This window comes from Chironomus tepperi, unplaced genomic scaffold, assembly GCF_022539635.2.
Source record: "Chironomus tepperi strain 1889 unplaced genomic scaffold, CSIRO-AGI_Ctep_v1 contig_197, whole genome shotgun sequence".
Lineage (NCBI taxonomy): Eukaryota > Metazoa > Arthropoda > Insecta > Diptera > Chironomidae > Chironomus > Chironomus tepperi.
This window is the reverse complement of record NW_027226319.1, coordinates 1-27142: the sequence shown is the minus strand read 5'-3', so window position 1 is coordinate 27142 and position 27142 is coordinate 1. Positions and strand designations below refer to the sequence as shown.

General features: G+C 30.1%; 1 protein-coding gene across 1 annotated transcript; it reads right to left on the bottom strand.

Annotated features, from left to right (window-relative positions):
- Positions 1 to 21046: 21046 nt before the first annotated feature.
- LOC139090052 (odorant receptor 13a-like) lies at positions 21047 to 21951 on the bottom strand. Its single transcript, XM_070639740.1, is given in 2 exon segments — positions 21047 to 21148; positions 21217 to 21951. Coding segments are annotated over 2 exon segments (837 nt in total).
- Between the last annotated feature and the right edge of the window lie 5191 nt (positions 21952 to 27142).

Genomic DNA, 27142 nt, shown 5'->3' with positions numbered 1-27142 from the left:
TAAAATATTAATATTTCATAACAATAAATTAAGAATACTTCCTTTATAAAACTTCTCAGAAGTCGATGATCAAACAACACTAAATGTTTAATATTACTCAACATTATTATCTCAAATAAAGTCAATAAGCAGTCAATTCACGCACATTTTTCCCGCAAACATAAATTTTAATGTTCAATAACGGAAGTCCATAAAATTTGTGTGAGCAATAAATACCTTTTAGCATCCATTACAGTTTCAACTTGTCCAAACATTAAACTTCTTTCTCCTCATCTCTTTACCTCATTGAATCTTAATTGCTTTCTCACACTGCGTGCTTTTCTAATAAATGCCCTTTGTACATGACCATTGGACATTTTTAAATGAAATATGACAATTGCGTCATAGAGCACCTTAAATTTAACAAGGATATCGAGAAAAATATGTATCATGCTGCTTACTGTTTCGGTTTTAAGACTATAGTATTTTACATTTAAATCCTAATGAATGCAAAAAGTGAAATTGTCTTCAATAAATGAATGCTGATGTCGTTATCTTTGATGAAAATGTGCTTCGGCAAAAATCCAATTATTATTTAATCACCTCAATGGGACAATTTTCATAAAACGGTAGAAAGACAACATGAAGCTGTAGAAATAGATATATAATAAAGACTAGAAGCAATTTAAAGTAGTCGGAAGGAAATCCATAATAATCATTAAAATTATTGCATTCGTCTGGAGTCTTAAAACATTCTGGCACTCATGTAAGTATAAAATACGAACATTTATAAATATTATTATACCTTTTGGCTCTTTATGCTATTAAAATAAGAACTTTAGTCATACATTTTACCTTTAGTATCATTCTATATAGTATTTTATACAGAATCCTCATGCATATATTCTGTGATTCATTATTCAGGTACTGCTGATATGAATAAATTTTCATTTAGGATGGTAATTCAGAGATTTCAACTCATCGAGTATATTTTATTGGATTCTATATGGATTTAATTCAGTCAAAGTTGGGTGTACAATCCTAGATATTATAACGGTCATTTGAGATTTGAATAATATTTATTTTACATAGTTGGAAACCCTTTTTCATACAAAAGTTTAGTCTGTTTTTGAATTCGGATAAATAAACATCTGGAAGTAGTTTTAATTAAACTATATTTTCCACAACTTTATTCAATGAAACTAAAAAATCATAACAATCTGGCACATCCCATCCCTGAAAGCAAAAAAGATAAGAAAATTCATGCATGAATGTATTTCTTATTGTCGTTACGATTCAATTGCACTATTTTGGCACCTGAAAGCAAATTCATTCAAATATCAAAATGTGTACACAATGTGAAAATAAAACAAAAGACAGGATAAACATTTGACGGCTGTTTCATGTTCATTTTCTGACCCAATAATTATTATTATCAGAACTGAAATTGATGAAAGCACTTTTGTTGTTCAAAATCTCAACAATTTGCTTGTTCTAGATTTTTTGGCACAATAGCACATAAAAAACAGGAGCTTTATGAAAAGAGCATCAGCATTATAATGGTATTAACAAAACTAAAGGAAAATGAGATATAAGGAAGTTCATTGTTTATTTTACGATAGTCATACAAATGTATTTGCAGATATTTGTGTGTGTATAAGTGTAGTGATTATAAAGGAGAAGATATCATTTCCTCAATGGAATAGAAATTTGGTAAAACAAAAGGACATGATACGAGAATTCGCATTTGGCTTTGAAATTTTTCTCACCCGGCAGTGCACACTACTAACGTTTCAAGTGTCATTTCAATAGAAAAGTTTGCATAATTATTGTTTTCCTACGGAAATAGAGAGAGAATGGAATAGGGGTTTGTGTCCGAAATACTTAAGGTAAAGCTATGGTCTTTGGATGATTATATGAGTAAATGCAGGTGATACGTTAGACAATTTCATAAAGTTCTGTATACACGACCCGATCGGCTCAAATTATTCGTGGTAGCCAATTGGTGACAGTGTTTGGCTCGAAGTAAGCTTAGATCGGAATCGGAACAAAGAATGCCCACCACTGTTGTATGGCGTCCATAGAACAAATCAAAATTAACCCTTACTAATCCAAGGATACGCTAGGATATCCTAACTGCCCTAGGTAACTCTATCCTACTCGATTCTAGATGCCTTAGGTTAATCTATTCCATTCCATCCTAGGTATCTCAATAAAACCCGGTTAGGTTAAAATACCGGTCCCTCTTCGGGCTAGTTATTTGATTCGTGCTACTTGTAAAGGTAATCTTCTTAATAATATGATTGGAAAATTCAATTTATCTAGCACAATATACAATAGTTCAATAACAATGATGAACCTCGTAAAACATTTCTATAAAATGTAAGGAACAGCAACCACTAATTTACAAGAAAATTTATAATCTAGCTCAAAGAACGAAGCATGTATCTTCAATGCTACACAACTAGTTATGTGAAATAGAGAATGAAGATTAGACGACGGAAATAAATGTATGCATTAAACCTCGTAGCTATTTGTTTAAATTAAATTCATACTAAAACAAAACTCCATCCTCAGAGTTCTATTGTATTAAGAGAAAATTTTGCCTTTTGTTGCTTATTTGCCCGAAATTTTAGTCTGTAGTCATTATCATGATACATTTATTTTTCCTTTTTTTCTATTTTCATCTGCTCGTATTGTTTTCAGTGTTATTTGTATGTCTATATCTTTCTTTGTATGTATGTAAATGTGTATTGCTATATACATAAATTGTTTTTCTTCTCATTCGCTAACAACCAGGTTTAGCCTGAGGTTGGAATGTCTTTACTCGGTTTTGCTCTTGCTCTTTGTACGTAGCAGTTTATGAGAAAAGGAAGTTGTTCGTTAAAAAATTATTGTATGAAAAATTATAACACTGAAAGTCATGATTTTGCAGTGAATAATGTTTGATGCTACCGTTGCGGCTTTTTGTATGACAAAAGAATATTAAATTAATTTTCCGCCAATTTTCATGAAATCCTGTATGTGAAAATGCTATACAGCTAACAAACTTACTAAGTGAATTGTACGGATTTATGATTTTATCTCATTTTATTAGCATCCATGTGAAATTTTAATTTTCATTCATTCAATGCTTCTCATTCCTACAGTTAGCTCATCAGAATTTTTTATTATTATTAAAATCATCTGACTTAATGGGATTTTTTACAGGTGCTTAATTTTTAAGCATTTTATATCTTCCGTGAAGAATTTTTTTCCCTCATTGACATAGCTTTGGAAGTTTATTGGTGCTGAAAATTTAAAGCGTGGTTGTTGGGAACCAAAAAAAAGTGAAATTTAATTTAAAGATCAAAAGATTAAAAAATCTTTTATAAACAACGACAGAATGTTGACAAGACATTTTACATTTTCTAGTGACTTTCTCAGAGGTTTCATTTTTCGACGAAGCAGAATTTGTTTTTAATTGTTTCAAAGGAAAATTTTTTATACTTTTTAATGAAAATTTTTTTCCGTGAACTAATTTTGCGTTATGAAAATGAAAATTTAATTTAAACTTTTATAATTTATGTAAAAAATGGTAAAAGTCCTCGTGTTATAAATCGAGGGACTTAAGCGCATTTTTACCCAGCGATGAGTATTCTAATTTTTTGGAAAATATACTGTCTAATTTTATTTGAAATTTAATGATCAAAAAAAGTTCAAATATTTGACGAATTTGATCTCGTGCCTCATTCAGTCATCCTCACCCAGTCAGACAACAATGCGTTAAAAATGCCAGAAGATGAAGAAATTTTGATCTAAAGAACTCTTTCGGCTGTTTCACTAAAGTGGATTATCCTCAATTTCGGATTATCCACTTCAGTTTTTTTAGAATATCTCTGACATTTTAAGAGTTTTCAAAAATATACTATGTGATACTACTAGATTTGACTGAAAAATTGTATAGTTAATACATGTTAAGGATCAACGAAATTCAAAATATATTGAGTTGTCACGGCTAGGCCACATTATTATAAACTAAAAACAAAATTAATGTAACTCTTAAATTGCTTGAGATATTTACAAAACTGAAGTGGATAATCCGAAATCGAGGATAATCCACTTTAGTGAAACAGACCGTTTATGTCCTTTAATAGGCCTTTTTAAAAGACAAACATAAATTTCTAACATACAGTAATACATTAATATTCAAAGTAATAAATTGAAAACTTTAAATCTTCTTACTTTATTTAATAACCTTTCATTCCTTTAAGGTGATATAAATCAAATTCATCAATAGAATTTAGAATATTCAAATAACTCAATTACCAAGTTAATTACTGGAAATATATATATGAAATATGAACATCAATATTTTACCCATAAAATTAATTCTATTATGAAAATTTTGATCTTTAATTAAATTTCACCAAAATTCCCCCAACTCTTTACTTAATTCATTTCTTAAAATTTTAATTCAATTTTTCTTCCTAAAAGCTATTTCTGGCTGACTTCTTAGAGAGCAAAAATTTTCTCTTTTCATGAAAATTATAAGAATAAATAAATATGAATGGGATGTTTGCGAAATAGAAATGGCACAATGTAAGGAGAGAGTATTGTAGTATGAAAATAAATCCTTAATCCTTTAAGTACAAAACACTTGAACTTCTCCTCTTCCATTTCTTCGCCACCAAAATACATTAATCATTCATTATTGCAAATTTATCATTCTCAGTGGATTCTCGTGATTCCATAATTTTTCATTACTGACATCGCAATGAAAATATTTCACGCTAAGTATTCATGTCATAAACATAAACATTCATTGAAAATTAAAAGGGTGAAATAAATTAATATTCAATTAATTGTAATTTTCACGCTTCTCGTTTATTACATCGTGCGTACCTCAACACTCTCGCTAATGTTCTATTGAAAAAATATGAAAAGAAAACAAAAATGTGTGTAGAAAATGTTTAACAGAAGGAATTTTACTAGGGTGGGAAAGTTTGGTTTTCATTCTTGATTAGTTAGAGATTTGCATGATGAGATTTGAAATCCTCTCTGGTTTGCTATTTTGAGTGTTTCTAATGAGAGAACATTTTTCAAAAGGATTCGAACGAATTCCATTTTTCTAAAGGCTGGTTGTACTGTATCAATCATTCAATGTGTGTGTCAAGTCAGTCTTGTTATAAATGGATTTTTAGAATCTGGTGGAATTGGAATCTGAATGATTGGCCTTAATCAAGAAGTTTTTACAATTAGAAGGACAATAAGACATCAATAAAGAGATTCAGATGAGGAAGTACGATTGGATTGGAACAAAAATTTTGAAACAGTTTACGTACTAAAATTCCACATAAATTTCTTGATTCAGTTTAAAATACGTATAACAACCTTTCCTTATTTCAAAATCTCAATGGGTCTCCAACCCAAGCATGAAAATTGCTGAGGAAGTAGAAAGTCGTTGATATTAAAAGAAGCAATTTTCGAAACATCTCGTGATGAATGCTTAATGAATATTTTAGTCTTACTTTTACCCCTCACTCATTCGTTCAACCTTATTGAAAAGCATGGATGGAAAATTGAAATCAAATTATATGAAAATAGAATGTAGATAATATTGACAGATATGGCATCAATTGACTTACTTTATTAATGATAATGAAATTTAAATTTCGATCATGAAAATTGACTATGAAATCTTTTTCTTCACCTTTTACCCCCACACAATTTTTCTCCCTATATCAACATTGTCAACTGTAATATTAGCGTTATTGCTACTGCTGATGATGATGTTAAATTAAATTCATACTTTAAAGTTATTGAAATGAAAATATGTATGCAAAATCGTGCTAAATGTCATTGAGTTGAGTGATGTGTAACTGATAGGCAGGAAACGGTTACGAAAAGTTGAGCTTTAGGCAATTTGTTTGAAAACATAACTAATTTCTTGATACTCACTTACTTACTGAAACCATGCTCCTATGTGGAACTTACCATACTCCTATGTGGTCACTCCATAATATCTCACATCTGATTCTGTTGTTGGCTCTATCTCCTTGTCTGTACAAATTCCGAACGTTAAGCTGACATCCTTTCATCATTGTTCAGTCCTCATCTACGCCAGACTTCGTTGGCCACGATTTACGTCTCACAGCCATACAGTTGTACTGACATAGATGTATAGATGTTTAGTTCCTTCTTTAAAAGTTTGAAAAACTAAATTTTCTTAATTTCCTTATTTGTGACTTAAATGAATTTTAAAGGAATCAATACTTTTGTATTCAAAAGCACAACAGTTTTCAGATAGAATAAGTTCAATAACCGAAGTTTTCATTTTAGAAAAAGTCATCACATCCTCCGTATAATAAAGTGTTAAGCGTAACCGTTTGCCACTCGCATGAATGTTTTGAATGTAAATATTTTTCCACGAAGCGCTAAAAAATTAATTTTTGTTGATGGAAAAATTGCCATGCCTCTCGTTGCTTACATCAACATTCGTTCTTCTATTCTGTGAGAGAAATTGATTTTCAGTATGTGATGTAAACATATAACGTGATTAATTTCATATGCGAGACGATATTTTCAATTCTTATTTTACACATCTCCCTTCTAAACACTCTTCTTTCAGTTTCATAATATATCCTTATGCATGTGTATATCCTCTCGAGAGTTTAAGTGAATAAATTTAAAATGATGCGTATACGTCTTCAGAAAATGAGAAAAATGTCAAGAAAATTCATTATGTGATAATACTCAGACTTTCGATGGAAGTTAAATTTAAGCGTAACATTAAGACAGCAACAGAATCAAAAACAGTTTCGCATGCCTCTGTAAAATAATTTATTTTTTAGAATTACGAAATTTGCTCATCGTTTGTCAGCATTATGCGTATCGTATGATGTGCACGCACTCGTGATGGAAATTTTTTTTATTCTTTAAGCGATTCCATAATTCTTTTTTCAATTTCAATGGAAATTATCGCTTTATTCACATACATGCATGTAGTCACACCGAGGGAATTTGGTTCTTTTCGATTTTAAATTGAATTAAAATATGTAGGTTTAAATTCTTTGTGGTCTTATATTGATTATTAAAGCTTTAAGCTGTTGTCATTTAACAATTTGTACGATCTTTTGAACGTAAAAACATTCAACCGATAAAATTTGAATTTGAAATAGATGAAAGTCATAAAACTAAACAATTCAAAACTGCAACATAAATAAGTTTATGCTTAATGTGCCGTTTTGAGGTAAAAATAGGTAAAATAAATTCCATTTAATAAAAACGGCCAAATTTTATTTTTTACTTTTCTCAATTATACAGCTAACACGAACATCTAGACGTATGAATTGAAAAGCTGTATCAACTATTATATACAAAGGTTTGAATACAATTACTAATCCAAACTGTCTACAATGTCAATTTTTCCTCCTTTATGTTTTTTAAAAACATTTATCGTGAATAAATTTTAAGCGAATTCTTCATATCCACTCTGAAAACATCCTCAGAGGAAAAATTCTGTAAAAAAACCTATCACATTTAATTCATATATGCCACATTCACCAAACACACATGTTTCAAGTGCGATAAAATTCCGAGACAATACTCCACATATACATAAAATATTTCGTTTTTTTTTTTTCTGTGCATTTCGAAAAATATGTTTCATTCTCATTTAATTGAAACCACATTTTATGTGAACGCTTCATTAAAACTTTACTGTCTAGCAATTATTTTCATTGGTTTTTGCATTTGAGCTTTTTATCTGCTAGTTTCCATCCGTTTCGTCTTCTTTTTTAAAAATGCATTTTTTTTCTATTCTCTTGATAATTCCATGATAACATTTTTTTGCATTTTTTTTTCTTGACTATGTAGTAAAGCTAAGCAAATTGAGGAAAAAAGCTGCAAAGCAAGAGAGAAGAATAGAAAAATTGTTCAATTAACATTTTCCACATAAAATCGAACTTTCGCCACGAAAGAAGTTTATTCTTTGGTTTGGCTTTTTGCTGCATGTGCTATACAAATTTGAGGTGTACGGTTAGGAGACTTTTTGGGTTTTACGTTGGAAATGGCGAATTTATTGTTTATGGTGAGGTTCATGGTCATTATTTTTGGTTTTGCGTACTGAAATGGCTTAAGTAGCCTAAATGATAGAACTTTGACAAGACATGTCTAATTTTGGAAGCTCCTTTTCCATTTCAATGTTCTAGTTTCGATGTTCGGTTCGTGTTTTTAGGGAGTTTTGAAATATTTGGCATATAAAATGTTCTAGTCACAAATTGTAATTACATATATAATAGGGTGCATAAGGTCATATAACGTATTCGTGTTCTTCCGATGTGCTGAGCTTGCAAGTGGTTACAAATTGTAGGTCTTAAGGGTGTGGTACAATATATTATTAATCATACTGCATCCAGCTCATAAGGCTGGACCTTTCACTTAAAAAATAAACTTCACTGTAATCCATTGGAAAGAGAAACTGTTCAACAACAAGACATCAACTTTTAAAGAAAACGTTCTTGCAGAGAAACTATTGCATCATAAAATTCAGGTCATGTTTCAAAATTATTATCAATAAAATTGTCTCGTATCTGCAACTGCCATTTAATAGACTTCCTTTTTTTATGTACTTTATAAACATTTCATTCCACATATGCTGATAACATTAATGATAATGTTCGGACATTTCTTAGAAGGATATTGTCATCAGGGGAGAAATTCAAAAAGGTAAATGTTTTGGAAAATAAAGTGTGTAGCGTGTCTGATATGCTTTTTTGGATGTTGCTCGTATAGAAGTGAGGAAAAAGTCAATTTATTATAAATATTTTATGTTAGAAAGAAAAAAATTCATGTTTGCTTTGGTCTGAGTAATGATCGTCAAAAGGGATTCATAATATTTTGTTTCTGGGCCTTTGTGGAGTATTAAAATTTTTGAATTATTCTTTACAATCTTCGATTGTAAGGATTGTATATGCATTTCAAATCATATGAATCCTTGACAAGTTTTATAAATCAATTTCAGATAATTTTGAAGACTTAAAAATTTTAGAGCATTTTTGAAAAAAAAATGACACTTATAACTTCACTTTGATTGGCTTGATTACACGGTGTGAAGCGAGATTTCAACAAGTAGGCATACTAGAGAGCTTGTTTTCCCAACAATAAATTTGAATTTTTATTCCATTTGGAGATTGAATTGCAAAAAAACCGTTTGTTATTTGTTAATCAAATCGTGATCGCTTGAGAAAAATGCGCTCAAGTCACTCGATAACACGATAATTTTTAATATTTTATTTCAAATTATTTACATCAAAAAAATTCCCCTAAATTTTTCTTCACAAATTGATCCCATCACTCAAAAAAATACCTAAGAATGAATTTCCTTTGACTTATCTCCTATCATCATTACTCAATACATAAATTGGCTCTGTATCCCTTCATACATGTATAACAATTGCTCAATCGATAGACGGTAGACAAATTGATTTATTTTCTCTAGAAATAGCAGCATCGAAAGGGGAGTGAAGGAAAAAATCATATTTTCAAATTTTAAATAACAGCACATATCTACACATCCACATGTAAGAGAGATAAGAGCTTCTTTTCTTTTCATCCAATTGAATAGCATTTCATATACCTGCCGTATCCACGACTATAAACGAATTTTATGTTTGAATTTTTTCCTGTAAACCTTCATTAATAGACTCTTGAATCATGCTGATTCTTTTTCCATAAAATAGCGAGACAAATAGACGCCTTCCTCTTGTGTATGAATGTACAATGTGAAAAGACTATACAAAGTACATGACATAGAATAGTTAAAAGGAGCAAAAAAAGCGATCAAAATGGAATATGTTTTTGTGTTGTTGCATTGAGTATACCTGAACATCATCTCGGGTTGTATAGAAAACCTGCATGTTCACATAAAATTTATCTATTTTTTGTGTATGCAATTTTTAGGTGGAATTATGATGTTTTGTTGTCTATATCATCATCTTTGTTTTCGTCCATATGTGATAGAGGTTTTAGAAAATGAACTGCTTTAAAGCTTCGCCTTTTCATTAATATATGACAATGATGGACAACCTTTTATTTATCATGGCACACGTTGGTAGTAAGCCTCGAGTGAAATCACATACAACTCATGGCATTCCAACACATTTTCGGCATCACGGTAGCCTGCTACGGCACACAGGTTGTTCCTGCACTAATATGCCGTAGGAAACAGGTTGTGTCTGTACAATCTGGTTTAACCAGGTCCAATTTGCTGAAAGTTGTAGATTATTTTTTAACAAACTATCCACAATTGTGCCTCTGTCATAAGTTATAAAAACTATACTTTATTCTCCTTTTTATTCAGTTCCGAATAGAGTTGAAAATTTTTTGTATGTTGAAAAGCAATTTTTGTCAAATGGAAATGCATCGGATGCTAATTCTAATTTTTATCGATTATGGCACTTTAGCACTACAACTATATTCAATAGACAGACTAAAAATGTGAATAAGTAGAGTGTATGTGTGTGTGTTGAAATGCAACTCAAACCATAAAAGCAATGCTGGAACCGAAAAAAATGGAATGTTTTGTGCATTAAGAGGAAAGAGTATATTGGTGAATAAAAAGTGAGCATTTCATGATATACATCCACATAAGTGCAAAAAGCACACGTTTCACTCAATTCTATGATGAATAGTTTCATTCAAAATGAATAATCGAACACAATGAGGCACAAAAAAGGAGTGATTTTGAGTTAAAAATGATGCTTAATGCATGAATTCATCGCACATAAATCTAGTATGGAATATATTCATAGAAAGTATATTTCATACTTTTGAATCAGCGATACAAGTGGAATATATGATGAAAAAATATGATAAAAATATTTTTAAATCAGAAATTAATCTACTTCTGATGAAATTTGAATATAATAGGAATCTAATTAACTAAATCAGTGATGGACAACCTGTGAACCACGACATACCAATGTTACCCCGAAATATTATAAAATTGCCATGAACTAAATACTGTGTGCAATTTCTGACGAGGCTTACCACCAAAGTATTCCGTGAAAAATTATAGGTTGCGCACCAGTGGTTTAAGGCGTAACAAAATCTCAACCCATCTTCCTAAGATCGTTACGTAATAAATGGTACCCTTGAGATTTGATTTAATTAACCATTAATGAGTGAATCATATGTATGCAGAGCAAAACTCGTTCAAAATGTTTTATGTATATTTATGACATTTTGAATAATTACGGACTGACAACGATGTTGCACTATGATGCTTTGGTCATTTTTTTAAATGTTTGTCTGTTAGTGATGCTTTGAATGTCAACAGCTGAAATTTAGTCGTTGTTGTTTTGAGACTTTTAATTCATGATTGTCACATACAATTTTTAAAGCTGCCTACTTTCAATTCTAAAATAATATTTTCTAAATCAATGAATTTAGAAATAAATTTTGTTTTATTTTTGGACAGTCAGTTTGCTGAATATTAATAATTTATATGAGTCTAACTAACAGAGTATAAAAATGGTCAGGAACTCATGCTACTCATGGACCGGAATTTCGGCCATTTCTATGTCGCATGCTTTACGGGTAAGTACAAAAAATGCCAAATTCAAGAGCCATTTCAATCTCAGATCTTAAATGATTAATTTTTAAATAATCTTGACTACGTTCTTGTATGAAATACTTAAAAAATTCTAAGAACCAATTTTGATTTCCTTAATGTGAATTCTCTGTAATCATGAACAATGCATGAATACAAATGTGAAGATTTGAGCAGATTAAGACATTAGTCTCTGGCAAGTGAAATGATGATGAAAAACATTCAATTAAAGTACCAGAAAAAAGGAAAACAATGATGATGTTTGTTGTAATGAATGGAATATTTTTATTTTTATTCTCTCCCCTATTTTTTTTGACAATAATGGAAATTTCATCTCCCCCAGTGTTTACAGAAGAGAGAAAATAATTTATGCAAAGCAATTTGCCACTAAAATATGTACACAGAGTATCCATGAAAATTACAAAACAACATATATGTTAACATAGTGACAGTGCCACTGGATGAGTAAGTCTGCTGGATAAAAAAAATCAGTGGTCATTTCTGTGATCTTTTTTCACCCCTTCATGAATTATTTCTTTTTTATGTTCGCATATCCATGTAGTGGGGTGCTTCCAAAATTTAGTTTTTAAAAAAAAATATTCTCAACTTTATTGCCCTTAAATTAACTTTTTGGGAATTAAGCTTAATTTTAACGTCATTTAATCAATTTTAATGTCCAACATTTGTTAGTCCAGTTCTTTTACTGTCTTTGCCCATGTTGGATTCGACTGTACACTTTGCTGATTCTATTGTCGGACTTCCATCCTTCAATAAAGATTGTTTGGATGGGCTTTTAATATTTTATTTCAATTTTAAATTCCGTCACAGAGTTTGATCGTCAGCGGTGCATTTATTAGTAACAGGGAAAACCACGAAAAGCTATGAACTTGATATTTGGTCGGCTTTGGAATCAGACTTAGAGTTTCTCAATTCTCTTATTGTAATTGTTTGGTACCGAAGTAATCAAAAGTACAACTTCAGCTCTAAAATTTCCATAAATGGATATCAAAAATCACCCCATCCTCAATCCCTTCACATGCAGCATGAAAACTCAAACACTCATGCTAACAACTCATTTAGGATTATTGTGAAAATTGCCCCTCATTGTCGTTTTAGTCATCATTGCCATTGCATTCATTCTTTTCACACACTATACTTTTTGCTCCCTTTCAAACAATATTGATTGCTTTATTTTCCTCTATTTATTTCACTAGTTATTTTCTATGCATGATGGAATTTTTCTATTGTATAATATAAGCATATTGTTTCTTGGGGAGGAAACTTGAGAAAGAAAATATTTTCAAGGGGGAAATATAATGAGAAACCATAAATGTACAACAATTGCAATTAAAATTTACATAAAAGTATTTAAATAACCATAACATCAGGAACATGGTAAGAATATTAAAAGTCTAATATTATTTTGGAAAACTCTTTTGAATTCAATAGTGAAAGAAGAAGATCGAGAGCATAGACATATTAAGGAGGGGGTTATGTCTCTAGATCAATCGATACCCGAATAACTCTTTGGCACTGAGCTAAAGCTTCAAATTCAAGCTCTCTGTGATGTTTAGTTCTGCGTGTCGAGATCTTGCGCTTCAATCTACCAGCCAGATAGCAAGCAAGTCAGCCGTTCAAAGTATATTATTAAGCATTTTATTCAAAAATCCACTAAAAAGTTCATTGAACCTTCTATAAAAACTGCAAATTCAACAAAATTTATCGAACCAGAAATTATCATAAAAAAAGCCATAAAACCATCCCTTGATGCAATAGTAGCTTTATTTTTATTATTATTACTATTACAGATCCGTACTTTACTCATTAGTTTCTGGAAAATAAATATCATGTACATAAGTGTCGGATATAAATTTCTGAGCTCTCAATAAATGAATATCGATACACATTACGCAGCATATATATGTATGAGCATAAGTATATATATATATGGTTATGTTTTGCTGTATGTGAGTGAGAGAAAAAAAGGCAAAGAATAAAAATTAATTAATTTGTCCTTTTGCATTACACACTTTCATGCATGTTCATTCATAATATATAGATTCCGAGAGAAAACTTGTGAAATACATGTGATTCCGTTCGAATATTTACGGAAATAATTCGCACATGCTGCTAAATAACATATTATGCACTGACCATTAAATAAATTACACTTTATTATATTTCATTGTTTGTTATTGGCATCAGGATGCACATACAGTCACATATAACACATATACAGATGCATAAAACATATTTACGCATTGTCGTTAATTAACAGTAGTAATATGAACTTCAACTGCTTCGATATTCATTCTTTAATAATAATGTATTGTACCATGTATGAAAATTTATCGAATCGTAAATGAAACATGGAAAATGTTATCATGTGAAATGATGTGAAATGATAAAATTGCGTACAGATGAATAATTAAAACTTTTTTTTAAGTTTATGCAACAGAGGAAAAATGAGTATGTACATAAATGCATACGGAAATTCATTTAATTGTGCTGAAAATTGACAACAATTAGTGAATGAAAAATTGTGCATTGAATTAAAACAGGAAGTAAACCACAAAAAATGAGATTCAAGTAAAGTGCTCAATCAATGCAAACGTTTTGAATAATGGAGAGTGTCATAAGTGCTTTTGGAGTGAAAAAATGCATCAGCTGAGGTGATTTATAAATATTTATTACGATTATAATGCAAACGCTCTAAAACCGCATACCGCGTACAGAATTTTACAATAAAATATATAACAATACATCATCGTTTGTAAGGGGGATGGAACAATTATGGAAGCTTTTGACATTTTTTGAAAAGCGGCGATGGATGAATTTTAGGACTTTTAATGATGATCACTTAAAAGTTCAATCATTTCATTCCGTACAGAGATACTACATGCCGTTAGAAAGTAATACAGGTTTTTTTGGTCAATTGGAGTGTTAACAGTTGAAGTGTTTTATAAATAGCCCAAATTTTAGCTTTAACTGATCATTTAGCTGACATTTTAGGCGATATACTGAAAACTGACTAATTGGAAAGTTTAACCTTATTATGCTATTATACTAATTATACTAACTTTATGTCCCAAAAAACAATTCAGTGAGATTATAAATTTGGCATTTTGCTTTTCATAAAGCTCTCGTCAAATAAAAACACTTTACAAACCAAACATTGAAGAGAACTTCAACAACATTCAACAGCCACTATAATAATTCAACACCAATTTTTACCTATTTTTTTACTCATTTCAGAATCCCCCTTTTGCTGTCACATAATGCAATATGAGCTGATCTCAAATATTGAACTTTTTTTTCATCTCTCTTCTTCACTTCCTTCCATTGTAATTGGATGTTAAATAATGCACAACATATCGAGACTGATAGTTCACATATTCGTATTATGTGTAGGTGTATATGCAAATGTGTAGAATATATAAAAAAATGTGAAAAATCAATTTACTTTAACGTCGTACAATGCAGATGACTATCAGGACATGAAGCGTACATAAAATTGAAATGAAATGTGTCCAATATTGCAAATATAGCAATGAACATTGTATGATATCTAATATATCATGCAAATTGATCCGGCAAATGCTTAAATGTGTTGTCGTTTGATTAATATTGACACTTTAATATCTTCTTCAAATATTTGATGGGAGACACAACGATAAAAGTTCAAAATGGACTTGGTGAAAGTTACATTCGTAGAAAATTGTGAATATTTTATGTAAAATGAATAAAGTTTGTAAATATAAATTCTGGGTGATGAATTTGAAGATTTGTGGGTGTGATGTAAGTCTTCATGTGAATGTCTGATGTGTGAAGAGAAGAGGAAGTGGTTTTATGAGAAACTTAAAGATTAAATTAGATTGGGCTTTCAAAATGCTTTGATGCTTATATATGATTTTCTGAAGAGCAAAAGCTTGTGTGTTTTTAGTAAATTGGAATTTTGGGTTATGATGTTTTCAAGTATGATTTAAATTGATTCTGTTTCAGTTTCATTCAATCGTTGGATCGGCTCTTTATTAAAGACTCAAAAACGTCTACATTCGATATTGGACGTTAGGGAAATTAAAAAGATTAAAGCAATATTAATTAATGAATTGTTATTTCAGTATGAAACGAAAACAATTTTTTCCGGAAATTTTTCAAATTTTCAAAAACTTTAGAAAGTTTAAATTTTAAAAAACCGTTTTATGATAAATTTTCTAATATTCACAAATTCATTATAAGAACACGAGTGAACACGAGCACTTTCAACAGTTTTTTTTATAAACTATTCAAGTTATGCAAAATATTCAGTTGAAATCTAAAGTTCCTCAAACTTTAATCATTTTTAAAAAAATTTCATCAAAAATGTTATTTTAAGTCTCTGTAAACAATCACTTTCAATTCCAAATTGTCACAAAATCATTTGCAAACATAAATCAAAAAATAAGAAAATTCTTCGACCGCAATAAATTTTACCTTTTGACAGCTTGTACCAGATGAAGAAAGCTCTGTAATATTTCACCTCTTTAATATTCTAAAAGGTTCGATTTAAAGAGCTTGAAATTCTCTCAACACAAGACAACCATTAAAAATATTTTTTTGTCTGACCTGATATTTACAGCTTTAGCGGTCAGAGAGCTTTTAACTTTCAGACTGTTATTAAAAATGTTTAAAGAGCTTTCAGGAAAGCCAATTAATTTTAATTAAAGATTTAAGAATTCCCTAAAGAGTTGAAATTAATGTTTCGCAAATATAATTTAGCTTTAAAGCAGTGGTGGTCTTCAATCGCAATATGATGTAGTTATTGATGGAAAAAAATTGCATTGATGGCATTTGAAATGTTCTTGCTCGTGTCTGGCCCTGAATATGTTATAGATCTAAATCCAGTCAGTTCTAACCAAAAGATGCTTCATTCAAAATTTGAATTTTGAATTTCAAACAAATAAAAAAATTCTCAAATGTCTGACTGTGTCTGACAACCGAGGATCAACTCCTGTCATTAATTAACATTTCTTAAACCTTACTATTTAAACAATAAAAAAGGTTTTCACCTTTCGGAAAGATTTTCGATCTTTCCCTAATGTCATTTGTAATATGAGCACAAAAATTCTTTTCATTCATACTCATAAAGGTACAAGATCAGACATAGATGAGAATGATAAAAATAAAAAGGAAAACTTTAACTCATGCTGTCATTATTTTTTTGAGTTATAATACAGCTTCCTTTGTGTGTAACATAATTCTTACTACGTAAATCCATTTTTCATAATTCATGCTTTCGCTCTGTTTCCATTTTCCATGTTCTTATCTATTTTGTGTATGATACATTTTGTGTAGGCTAATGTAGACTCTCAAAGGAATCCTTAAGATGAATGTGCAAATGTGTAAGCAGATCTACAATTGTAATAATAAGAAAGCAACAAAAAAATTAAATTCTGAATTCCACCTCAAAGAAATTTATCAAATTATTGTATTTGCCATGTAATGGATGGTGTATTTTTATATATGTGAAAGGAAGAAGTAAGATTTTTTTTTTCTTCTACTCATTCTCTCATGACTTGCTCTTACCGGATGATGATAACAAGGAAGGAGCATTGGAAGTAACAGACAAAAATTTATATATTGTGGATAAGAAGAACATAACAATCATAAAAAGTTATATTTGTGAAACAACATTGGAATTCGTAAGTTAAATTCGATTATGTTGGCACAAGCATAAGAGCATCAGTGAACATCAGCAGCTATTGGGAATATTGAGTACACAAAAGGGATGATGTTTGATTTTTTTTTCTCCTTTTATACTCTACCATACATTCAGCTTATTGTATAAAATATACATGCAGTATAAGCAAGTACAAGGAAAGGTCAGATAGGTAGTATAGCAAATTGATGGTGTTGTTCCATTATATCTCATGCCTCTCATGCAGCCATTGTCTCTTATTCTCTTCCACCATGTCGTTAAGGTAAAACAACAGCAACATTTTATACTTTTTATGTTCATTTCATACATTTCATTTCTCCTTTGCCACATATGTACTCGATTCCTTCTAACTTATTTCAAAAATTCTTCAGTCAAATATTGTACTTTATTGCCTGCGTTTTGTCTTTGTCAACTTGCTCCAAAAATTAGAAAGTTAATCGTTCTTATTTAGTCACTTAAGCGCATTTTTGTCAAGCGATCAGTATTTGATTAATAAGTCACTTATTCGACCTAAACACTAGATCCAAATCACAACACAATAAATTTATGAATTTCATCATTTAAGGGATTTTCATAATTCAAATCTTTTAACGGTTACGATAAATTCAAACTTTGTTCAGGAAAGGCTGAAACATTGAAAATATTATACACTAATGTGAAACAAGTTTCAAAAATGCGCTCTAGCACATCCTCTAAACTTTATCTAGTCATTGTTGTACATAAAACTCTCCTCCAATACTGATAATTCGATGTGAAATGTTAATAAAATCGATAAACGATTTGTTGAGGATACAAGTGAGTCAGTATCAGAAATACATAGTATCAGCATTTTTACCTCGACATTGTTCGATATCAAATCAAGCGTAATGTTATTGACTGAATTTAATGTTTGATTTGAAGTTTTTTGCTGCTATGTTCTTTTCATTCTGCTTCATCTTCCAATTCATTTTATTGCAATCATAATACAAATCATTAAATTTTCTTTATTTTTCCGATTGGATGAGGAAATAAAGATTTTTCATCTCATTCCATTTACTTTTTTACTTCTCATATTACTAAGAAATAATAAACCATATGCCTTTCATCAGCATCACCACCATATGATTTCATAATTCGAAAGCAATTGAGATCAACAAGTTTTTCTCCTTTTTCTTTCTTTTTTGCTATTTTTACGTGAATAGGATGTAGTTGTGTATGAATTAGAGTTGTAAGAATAGAATAAAAAGGAAAAATGTTATTGTGTTATTCTCATGGAAAAAATGAATGAATAAACAGGAATTATGATTTGATTTTGAAATTTGACTATGATGATTGTTCATATTATTTGAATTGGGCATTATATAGAATAGGATTGATTTCCTGTGGGGTTATGGATTTGAATTTTCTATCATAATTGTTGAATGTTGTTAAAGTGTTGAAATGTGATGAAAGTAAAAGTTATTTATCTTTTTTGTACAAAAACTCATTTAATCGATTTATAGATATTAATGGGCCGATTTTTCCGGTAGCGGTACGATACGGTATATATTCACATAGTATGGTAAAGTGGTAGTGAGTCGAGGTGGCTCGGTGGCGGAATGGTTTAGTACTTCGGTACGTAATTATTGCAACACCGATCTAGCGATCATGGGTTCGAGACTCGGCATGGGAAATTTTTCACTTGTCTTTTTTCGAATCATATGTAGTGGAAACGCGGCTCACAGCCTCCCTTTGAAGGCTACAAGCAGTAATGTCATCAAAGAAGTGGTTCGGATTCCACTATAAACTGTAGCTCTAGGTTTGAGCGAGAGATCTGGCGAATTGATAAAAAAAATTGATTACCCCTTGGATCACCCTAACAAAACTAGTCGAAAAATTACATCGAATATCCCAACCTTTACAATCCACTATAATCTTTCAATTTCATCGCCATCTGTAACTTGTAGCCAAATGTAAATGTAACTTGTAATCAAATGACCACATACTGACTACTGGCTTACTTGAAACATGAAATAAAAGTAAATGGAAACAACAAAATTTGTTAATGGCTTTAGATTTGATGTTCATCTGTTTAAGATTCATTGAACGTTTATGCACCGACATGGGGAAATTATTGGAGGGGATATAAAAAAAGTATGTGCAGAAAGACGTAACCGACATAATAGAAAGGTCCATTATTATTGTATAGGAAACGATGGGCCATTATTTTTATACAATTTTTGACTAAAACGACTTGATAAATGCTGCGACGTGATGAGAAAGTAAAATGAATGTTTTATTTTATTTTTTACTGACTGTATCCTCAAAGTGTGTATGTGTTGGCACTATGAAGAATTATTGCTTTCTATTGTTCACATTTTCACAATAGTAAGTCCATTCTTCATTCTTCATTCCATATGGATTGTCTTTTTTCTGCAAAATATTTCTATGGAAGGTATAATTGATTTTTGAAGTAAGGCATTGTTACAGATATTTAGTAGAGCTGTTATTTACAGGAAATTCACTCTTCTAACTTATTTTTGTTCATTATATATAGGTGGGTATTTTTGAAAATTGAGAAAATATAAAATGGAGAAATTTAATCCACAGCAATGTTATCGAGTTTATTGAATTATGAGGCCATAGAAATAGACTTTTTGCAAATAATTTAAAAGGGAGATAAGAATTAATGAACAATATAAAAATTCTCAAAAACATTATTTTTAACTTGTAAAGATATCTCATCAAAGCCAAATAAGAGTATGCTGGCCTTGTAACCTTAGATGATACAAAAAAATCAATTAATTTATCAATTATTTATAAACAAGATTTCATGGAAAAAATCCGAGCAAACCAAATGAAGAAGGCTGCTTTTTTAACGCAGCAATATGGCCTTCAAATGGAAGCGGCTTCCATTTGGTGTTAGCAAAAGAGGTTTAATATTTAAAACTCCATAGCGGAGCCTTCTTTATTTGTGTCTATCGGGAAAGTACTTACATGCGTAAATGTTTCCAAGGAAAGTGGAACAATTTTTTTTGCCGTCAGTTGTAGCTGCATTTGTGATCTTAAAATCAATAAGAGCAGAGCTTTCTTGAACTTTATATCTCTTATTTCATACCAATTACATTCATATGCTGCTTGAGCAGTATTTTGACTTGAAATAATGACTTTTTGGCCCAAAATAGCAAATTGAGAACGTTTGAGTGGTAACGATGAAAAGAATAAAAAGAATAAAGAACGATATTAGATATGTCTGATAGCGTCATTATTTCAAAACCTGCAAGGCACATGCCAATTGAACTTTGGATGAAAAATACGAAATATAACTGCGACATACGGCTTTCAACTTTTTCACCTATATCAAAAAGTTTCGTTTGATGCTGAATTATTTCGCCTAGCTTCTTCATTTTCCTATTTTTATCGACATATGTGTATTTTGACATTTAGGGTATCTAATAAAATTGACAGTAAATTTAATATCATTTCAATAGTCACTTTCGATGTGAAATGCATTTATAATTCCTATATAGGTCAAAAATAAATTAACAACTAATGCATTGTTAAAAGGTGTTAAAACTGAATCTAGTCCTATTATTTTAACTACATTTAATAAAATTGTTCTTGGTTTTTAACACTTTATATTTACATATTTACTTACTTTCTTTGGTGTGCGCTATGCCACACATTGGAAATATCTTAAACCTGAATTATTCTGTTTTTCCGTTAATAAAAAGTATTAATCTTCTTTGTTAAGGCTAATAATAATTTAGACATCAATTCTTTATTATTGTTAATTGTTAATTACACACATCAATTTTCTATTTATCCGAGCGGCATATTGCGATGAACCGCATTTTTCATTAGTTATTATTATATAGTCTTATCATTAAGGTATAATATGAATATGCTGATTTAATTACCTATGGGAATAATAATTAATTTAAGATATATAAAAAATGTAAATTTTTAATAAATCTCAAGCACTTACATGAGTAAAAGTCGCTAAAGAAATCGTTACCATTCCTTTGGCCGTGATTTGTTGGTGCTTTTGGGACCTAAGTATCATCAGCAAAATTGCTTTTCTTAATTTTATGTCAGGTATGGAATACCAGTTGATTTCGTAAGCAACTTTAGCAGTTTTTTGACTTGAGTCTATAATTTTCTGTCCAAAATAGCATGCTGAAAAAATTTGAAGAAGTGTAAGAACTAAAAATGAGAAATTTATTATACGATCAATGGGTTCATTGAAAGTTATGATTTCAAAGCCTGCTAGACACAAAGATATTGAGCTTTGGACAAACAAAATGCAAAAAATTGATGAAAAATATTCCTCAAATTTTTCGAATATTTTAAATAGTTTCAGCTGTTGCTCAATTAGTTCCTTTATTATTTTAGACTTGTCGGATTCCTTTATGCCATTCAATGTTAGAATTTTGTCATTTAAATTCTCAAATGATACAGCGATAAATGTTATGATGATTGAAATAGTCACTTCCGTTGCAAATAATGCAATTGGATTAGCAAATCCATAATAAATTGATGAAATGTTGATAATAATGCCATTTTGAGTAGGTGTCCACATGAATAATGCAACTTTATGGATTCCGTTCTGAATTATACTTTTGAAGATTTTTACTGCAAAAGCTACAGTAATTCCTAATGTAAGAAGTTCAAATATTTTTATGTAATTCTTTAGGCCAATGAACTGTCCTTCCTTAGTCATAGTATATTTGTAAATATCTCGAAAGTCCTCAACGATGTCGAAAATTACGTTCTTGTACTTTCGAATCATAAAGATCTTTATTATTGAGAATGGAATGTTGACAAAATAGATTCTTTTTTGATGATTCTGTTCATCGTGGTAAATCAAATCGTGGATAGCATTAGAAATAATCACAAAACTTAATCCAACTATGTAAAACCAGAATCCAAAAACTTTTAACACATGTTTTAATTTGTCATAAAATTTTTGTGAAGTCCTTTTGCTTCCCAAAATTGAAAATCCAAAAAATTGAAAATATATTTCTGGTTTATTGAAAAAACTGTTAACGATGTCAATAGACATTTTCTGGATCTTTGTTGATATTTAAATGAGGATACAATACTTGTTTGTTGTTACTCTTCAAACCTTTGATTATCAAATGAAACGACAAGAGTCTTCTTTTATTAAATATTTGAAACTATAAAAAAGTTTTCGTTTCCGGTAGAACATAAAAATTCCCAAAATTCAAGTTATGACCAAAACTAATATTACTTATCGAAATTTCATGGCATGTGGTCATTGATATACAATATTTATGACAACACTATGGGGCAAAATGAAAAAAAAGGGACATTCACTTTGATTTTTGGACTTTTTGGAATCAAGACTTGAGGGTATTTTTTTCTTATAGTACAAATAGCAATAGACTTGCATGCAAAATTTCAGCTCATTTGGTGCTGTTTGGTCGGTTCTGGAGCTGTTTGAAGTTGAAAAATGGTAAAAAAATGGTTTTTTTCACTTCTCGTTTGACTTGAAAAGTTTCATATTTAATTAAAAGATATTGAAAAACGGTTTTCGGTTCCTAATTCTACTATATAAGAGCTTTAATTTGACATAGGACAAGGTTTATATATATTGGGTTTTAGTGGCAGGACTTGAGAAAATGTATGAAAATACCAGGAAAAAAAGCTTCAAGCGTCCGGAAAATATGCTAGTTCTCAAAAGTTTCTCATATAGACCTATTTTTCGTAAAGTACTTACTTTCTACTTTCCAAAACTGAAAAAATATCCAAAATCGGTTGGTACGAACAAAAGTTATTGCATTTTTAGTTTTGGACGAATTTTTTTCTCAAAACTAATATTTCTGAGATGAATTTGGAAGATATCATTTGGAAAAAGTTTTTTAATGTTTTTTAATGTATTTAGTCATTTTAAGAAGACCTGTGAAGAAATTTTTTGAAAAAGTTCAAAATTCTCTGAGTTAGAGGTACATATGCTATTTGACGACTTGACCCTTTTTCTCATCACTCAAACTGCTATAACTTTTACATGATTAAATATTTTTTAGTTTTGTTTTCTGTTTCTTGTAGCTTATTGTAATACCTTTCCAACAATATATAATACATAATAGTTGGAAGTAGTCTTGGTCATGAAAACGGACCCTGTTTGTGACTGACCCTTTTCAAAGAAATTTTCAAAAAGGTCATTTCAAAAACTACCACTTAGAAATTAAATAATATAATGTTTTTGTCTTTTTTAGGTCAAAATATGATAGTTATGAATCTCAAAACACAAAAAATCTCATTTTGTAAACTTTCGACAACTTTAGGGGCCTTTATAGGTAATACTCAGGTAATCTCTCAATTCTCAGATATGAAACTTTTTTATTGACCTTTTTTGATTGATATTCAATATTTATACTTATTTTGTGCAAATTATATCAATTTTAAAAAGTTTGGGTCGAAAAAAATTGATTTTTGACTATTTTGTTTAAAAGAGGCTTAAGTAGGCCACATTTAAGGCACTCCAGTAGCCACTATGACTAAATTTTATACATGTTTTATACATAATAATAAAGGTAATAGTAGTATCTAGCAATAACAGAAAACAGAATGCAAAAATATTGGTGCTAAAAAAAGTTATAGTCATTTGAGTGGCCAAAAAAGTGCTCAGGAGGGCAACCAGCATAGGCAAAAACAAAAAAATTCAAAGTTTTAATGAAATTCTTGAAGTTTTTTTAATAAAAATTATTTTTTTGTCATATTAATTCAAAATATTGCATTTTTTGTCAAAATAAACGTAAAATTTTGAATTTTTGTGTTTTTGCCTATGCTGGTTGCCCTCCTGAGCACTTTTTTGGCCACTCAAATGACTATAACTTTTTTTAGAACCAATATTTTTGCATTCTGTTTTCTGTTATTACTAGTTACTACTATTACCTTTATAAATATGTATAAAACATGTATAGAACTTAATCATAGTGGCTACTGGAGTGCCTTAAATGTGGCCTACCTAAGCCTGTTTTTAACAAAATAGTCAAAAATCACTTTTTTTTGTCCCAAACTTTTTAAAATTGATATATTTTGCACAAAATAAATGTAAATATTGAATATCAATCAAAAAAAGTCAATAAAAAAGTTTCATATCTGAGAATTGTTGGACTACCTAAGTGTTACATATGAAGGCCCCTAAAGTTGCAGAAAGTTTACAAAATGAGATTTTTGAGTTTTGAGATTCAAAACTATCATATTTTGACCTAAAAAACACAAAAACATTATATTATTTAATTTCTAAGTGGTAGATTTAGAAATGACTTTTTTGAAAATTTCTTTGTAAAGGGTCAGTCACAAACAGGGTCCGTTTTCACGACCAAGACTACTTCCAACTATTAAGTATTATGTATCGTTGGAAAGGTATTATAACAAGCTACACTAAACAAGAAACAGAACTGTAAAATATTTAATCATGTAAAAGTTATAGCAGTTTGAGTGATGAGAAAAAGGGTCAAGTCGTCAATTAGCATATGTACCTCTAACTCGGAGAATTTTGAACTTTTTCAAAAATTTCTTCACAAGTCTTCTTAAAATGACTAAATACATTAAAAAACATTAAAAACTTTTTCCAAATGATATCTTCCAAATTCATCTCAGAAATATTAGTTTTGAGAAAAAAATTCGTCCAAAACTAAAAATGCAATAACTTTTGTTCGTACCAACCGATTTTGGATATTTTTTCAGTTTTGGAAAGTAGAAAGTAAGTACTTTACGAAAAATAGGTCTATATGAGAAACTTTTGAGAACTAGCATATTTTCCGGACGCTTGGCTTTTTTCCTGGTATTTTCATACATTTTCTCAAGTCCTGCCACTAAAACCCAATATATATAAACCTTGTCCTATGTCAAATTAAAGCTCTTATATAGTAGAATTAGGAACCGAAAACCGTTTTTCAATATCTTTTAATTAAATATGAAACTTTTCAAGTCAAACGAGAAGTGAAAAAAACCATTTTTTTACCATTTTTCAACTTCAAACAGCTCCAGAACCGACCAAACAGCACCAAATGAGCTGAAATTTTGCATGCAAGTCTATTGCTATTTGTACTATAAGAAAAAAATACCCTCAAGTCTTGATTCCAAAAAGTCCAAAAATCAAAGTGAATGTCCCTTTTTTTTTCATTTTGCCCCATAGTGGACAAGTTAAAAACATCTGAAATCATTATTATCCTTAGGTGATTGTTTTGGAAACCTCATGAGCCTAATGACGTGTGTGGTTCTGGTAACGACTTACCACCAAGATATGCCTTGAAAAATAAAAGGTTACTCACCACTGATCTAGAATTTTCGAACCCTGTTAATAATATGCATGTTTTCAATTGCAAGAAATTGGAAAAAATCCAGCCATAGGACAGTGTGCCATAGGACAAAATCAAATCTGTCTGGAGTCACGTTTTTTTGTCATGTGTATGCCAACTGGTTTCCGGGAATCTCTCGAAAAGAATAAAATCAGTTCAAAGTCAATAACAATTATCTGAATAATTAAAACTACGGGGTAGGCACTTTGAAAAACTTTTAGTAAAAAATTCATAAATAAAGTTTAGTTTCCTTATGTAAATTGCCCTTTTAATTTAATACGGAATCCAGTTATAAATTGATAAATTGATTCTGAATTCTCTTAGTTTTGACGCATTAGTTTCATTACGATTAATCCATATTGCGTCAGTAAAAAAATCTCATGCTTCGATCGGCAGGACCTATTGAAGATTCTTAAACTAAAGTCTTTAAGTTTGACTTTGTGGATAACCAGATATCACGTGGGCGTCTAAAGAAATCATGGAAGGAAGCTGTCGATCAAGACAGAATTGCATTTGGAATTGGGAATTGTTAAATGGTAGCCAGCGATAGAACTAGTTTTAGGGGACATCTATGGCAGGTCATGGATCACAATTGATATGTACGGTCAGCGAGGGATGTAAAATTTAATAAAAAGCGATTAATTATTTATAAAATTAATAAAAATCCCTTTAAAAACACTAAAAGCAAACTATTTCCTAAATGAGAAAAAAAAATTTCCTTTCGAATAAATCAGACAAAAACAGAAGAAAGTTTTGAAACAAAAAAAATTTCCAGTTGAAGAACTTCACTTGAACAAAAAGCAATTAAGGAAAAGAAACAGAATAACTCCTCCATCTACAGTAGCGGCCAAAAGTATCCGGACAAACACAAAAATGGCCATAACTTTTGAATGGATTGTCCAATTTTGCTCAAATTTTCACTAAAATACGTGTAATTAAGATAGAAACTTAAAAAATAACACTTTAAATTCAAAATCAGTTCAATTAAAAAATTATTTTGAAAAAATTGAAAAATGAATGGACAAAAGTATCCGGACAAAACCTAAAAATGAAACTAAATTTAAATATTAACTACTAATACGGCTTAAAGTGGGTTTATATTTAGTTTTTATATTAAATTCTTCGTAGGAAAACCTTTCGCATCAATCATTGCTTGGCGTCGTCTCGATATGGAATGCACAAGTTTAATTAAAGATGATATGGACGTTGTACTCTAGAATGCTTAATTGCTTACATTTGAACACCCTGATTTGAGGGTTTATGACCAGAAATTTGTCTCTAAACTTGCTTCTAATTAAGTTTTATCGGATTGAGGTCTGAACTTTATGATTTCCATTCTATTCCTCATATTTTCTTGGTATTAAAAAATTATTTGACGACCTTTGATTTGTAAAAGGATCATTATTCTGCTGAAATATTCAGCCACTAGGCATAATACGCTTAGAATAAGGAATAACTACCTTGTTGATTATTTTCTCATCCATTTTTGTATTCATAATGTCACTAATATGATGAATCGGGCCAATACCGCCACGACTGAAGAATTCTAAAATCACTACGTTACTTACAACAAGCTTTACT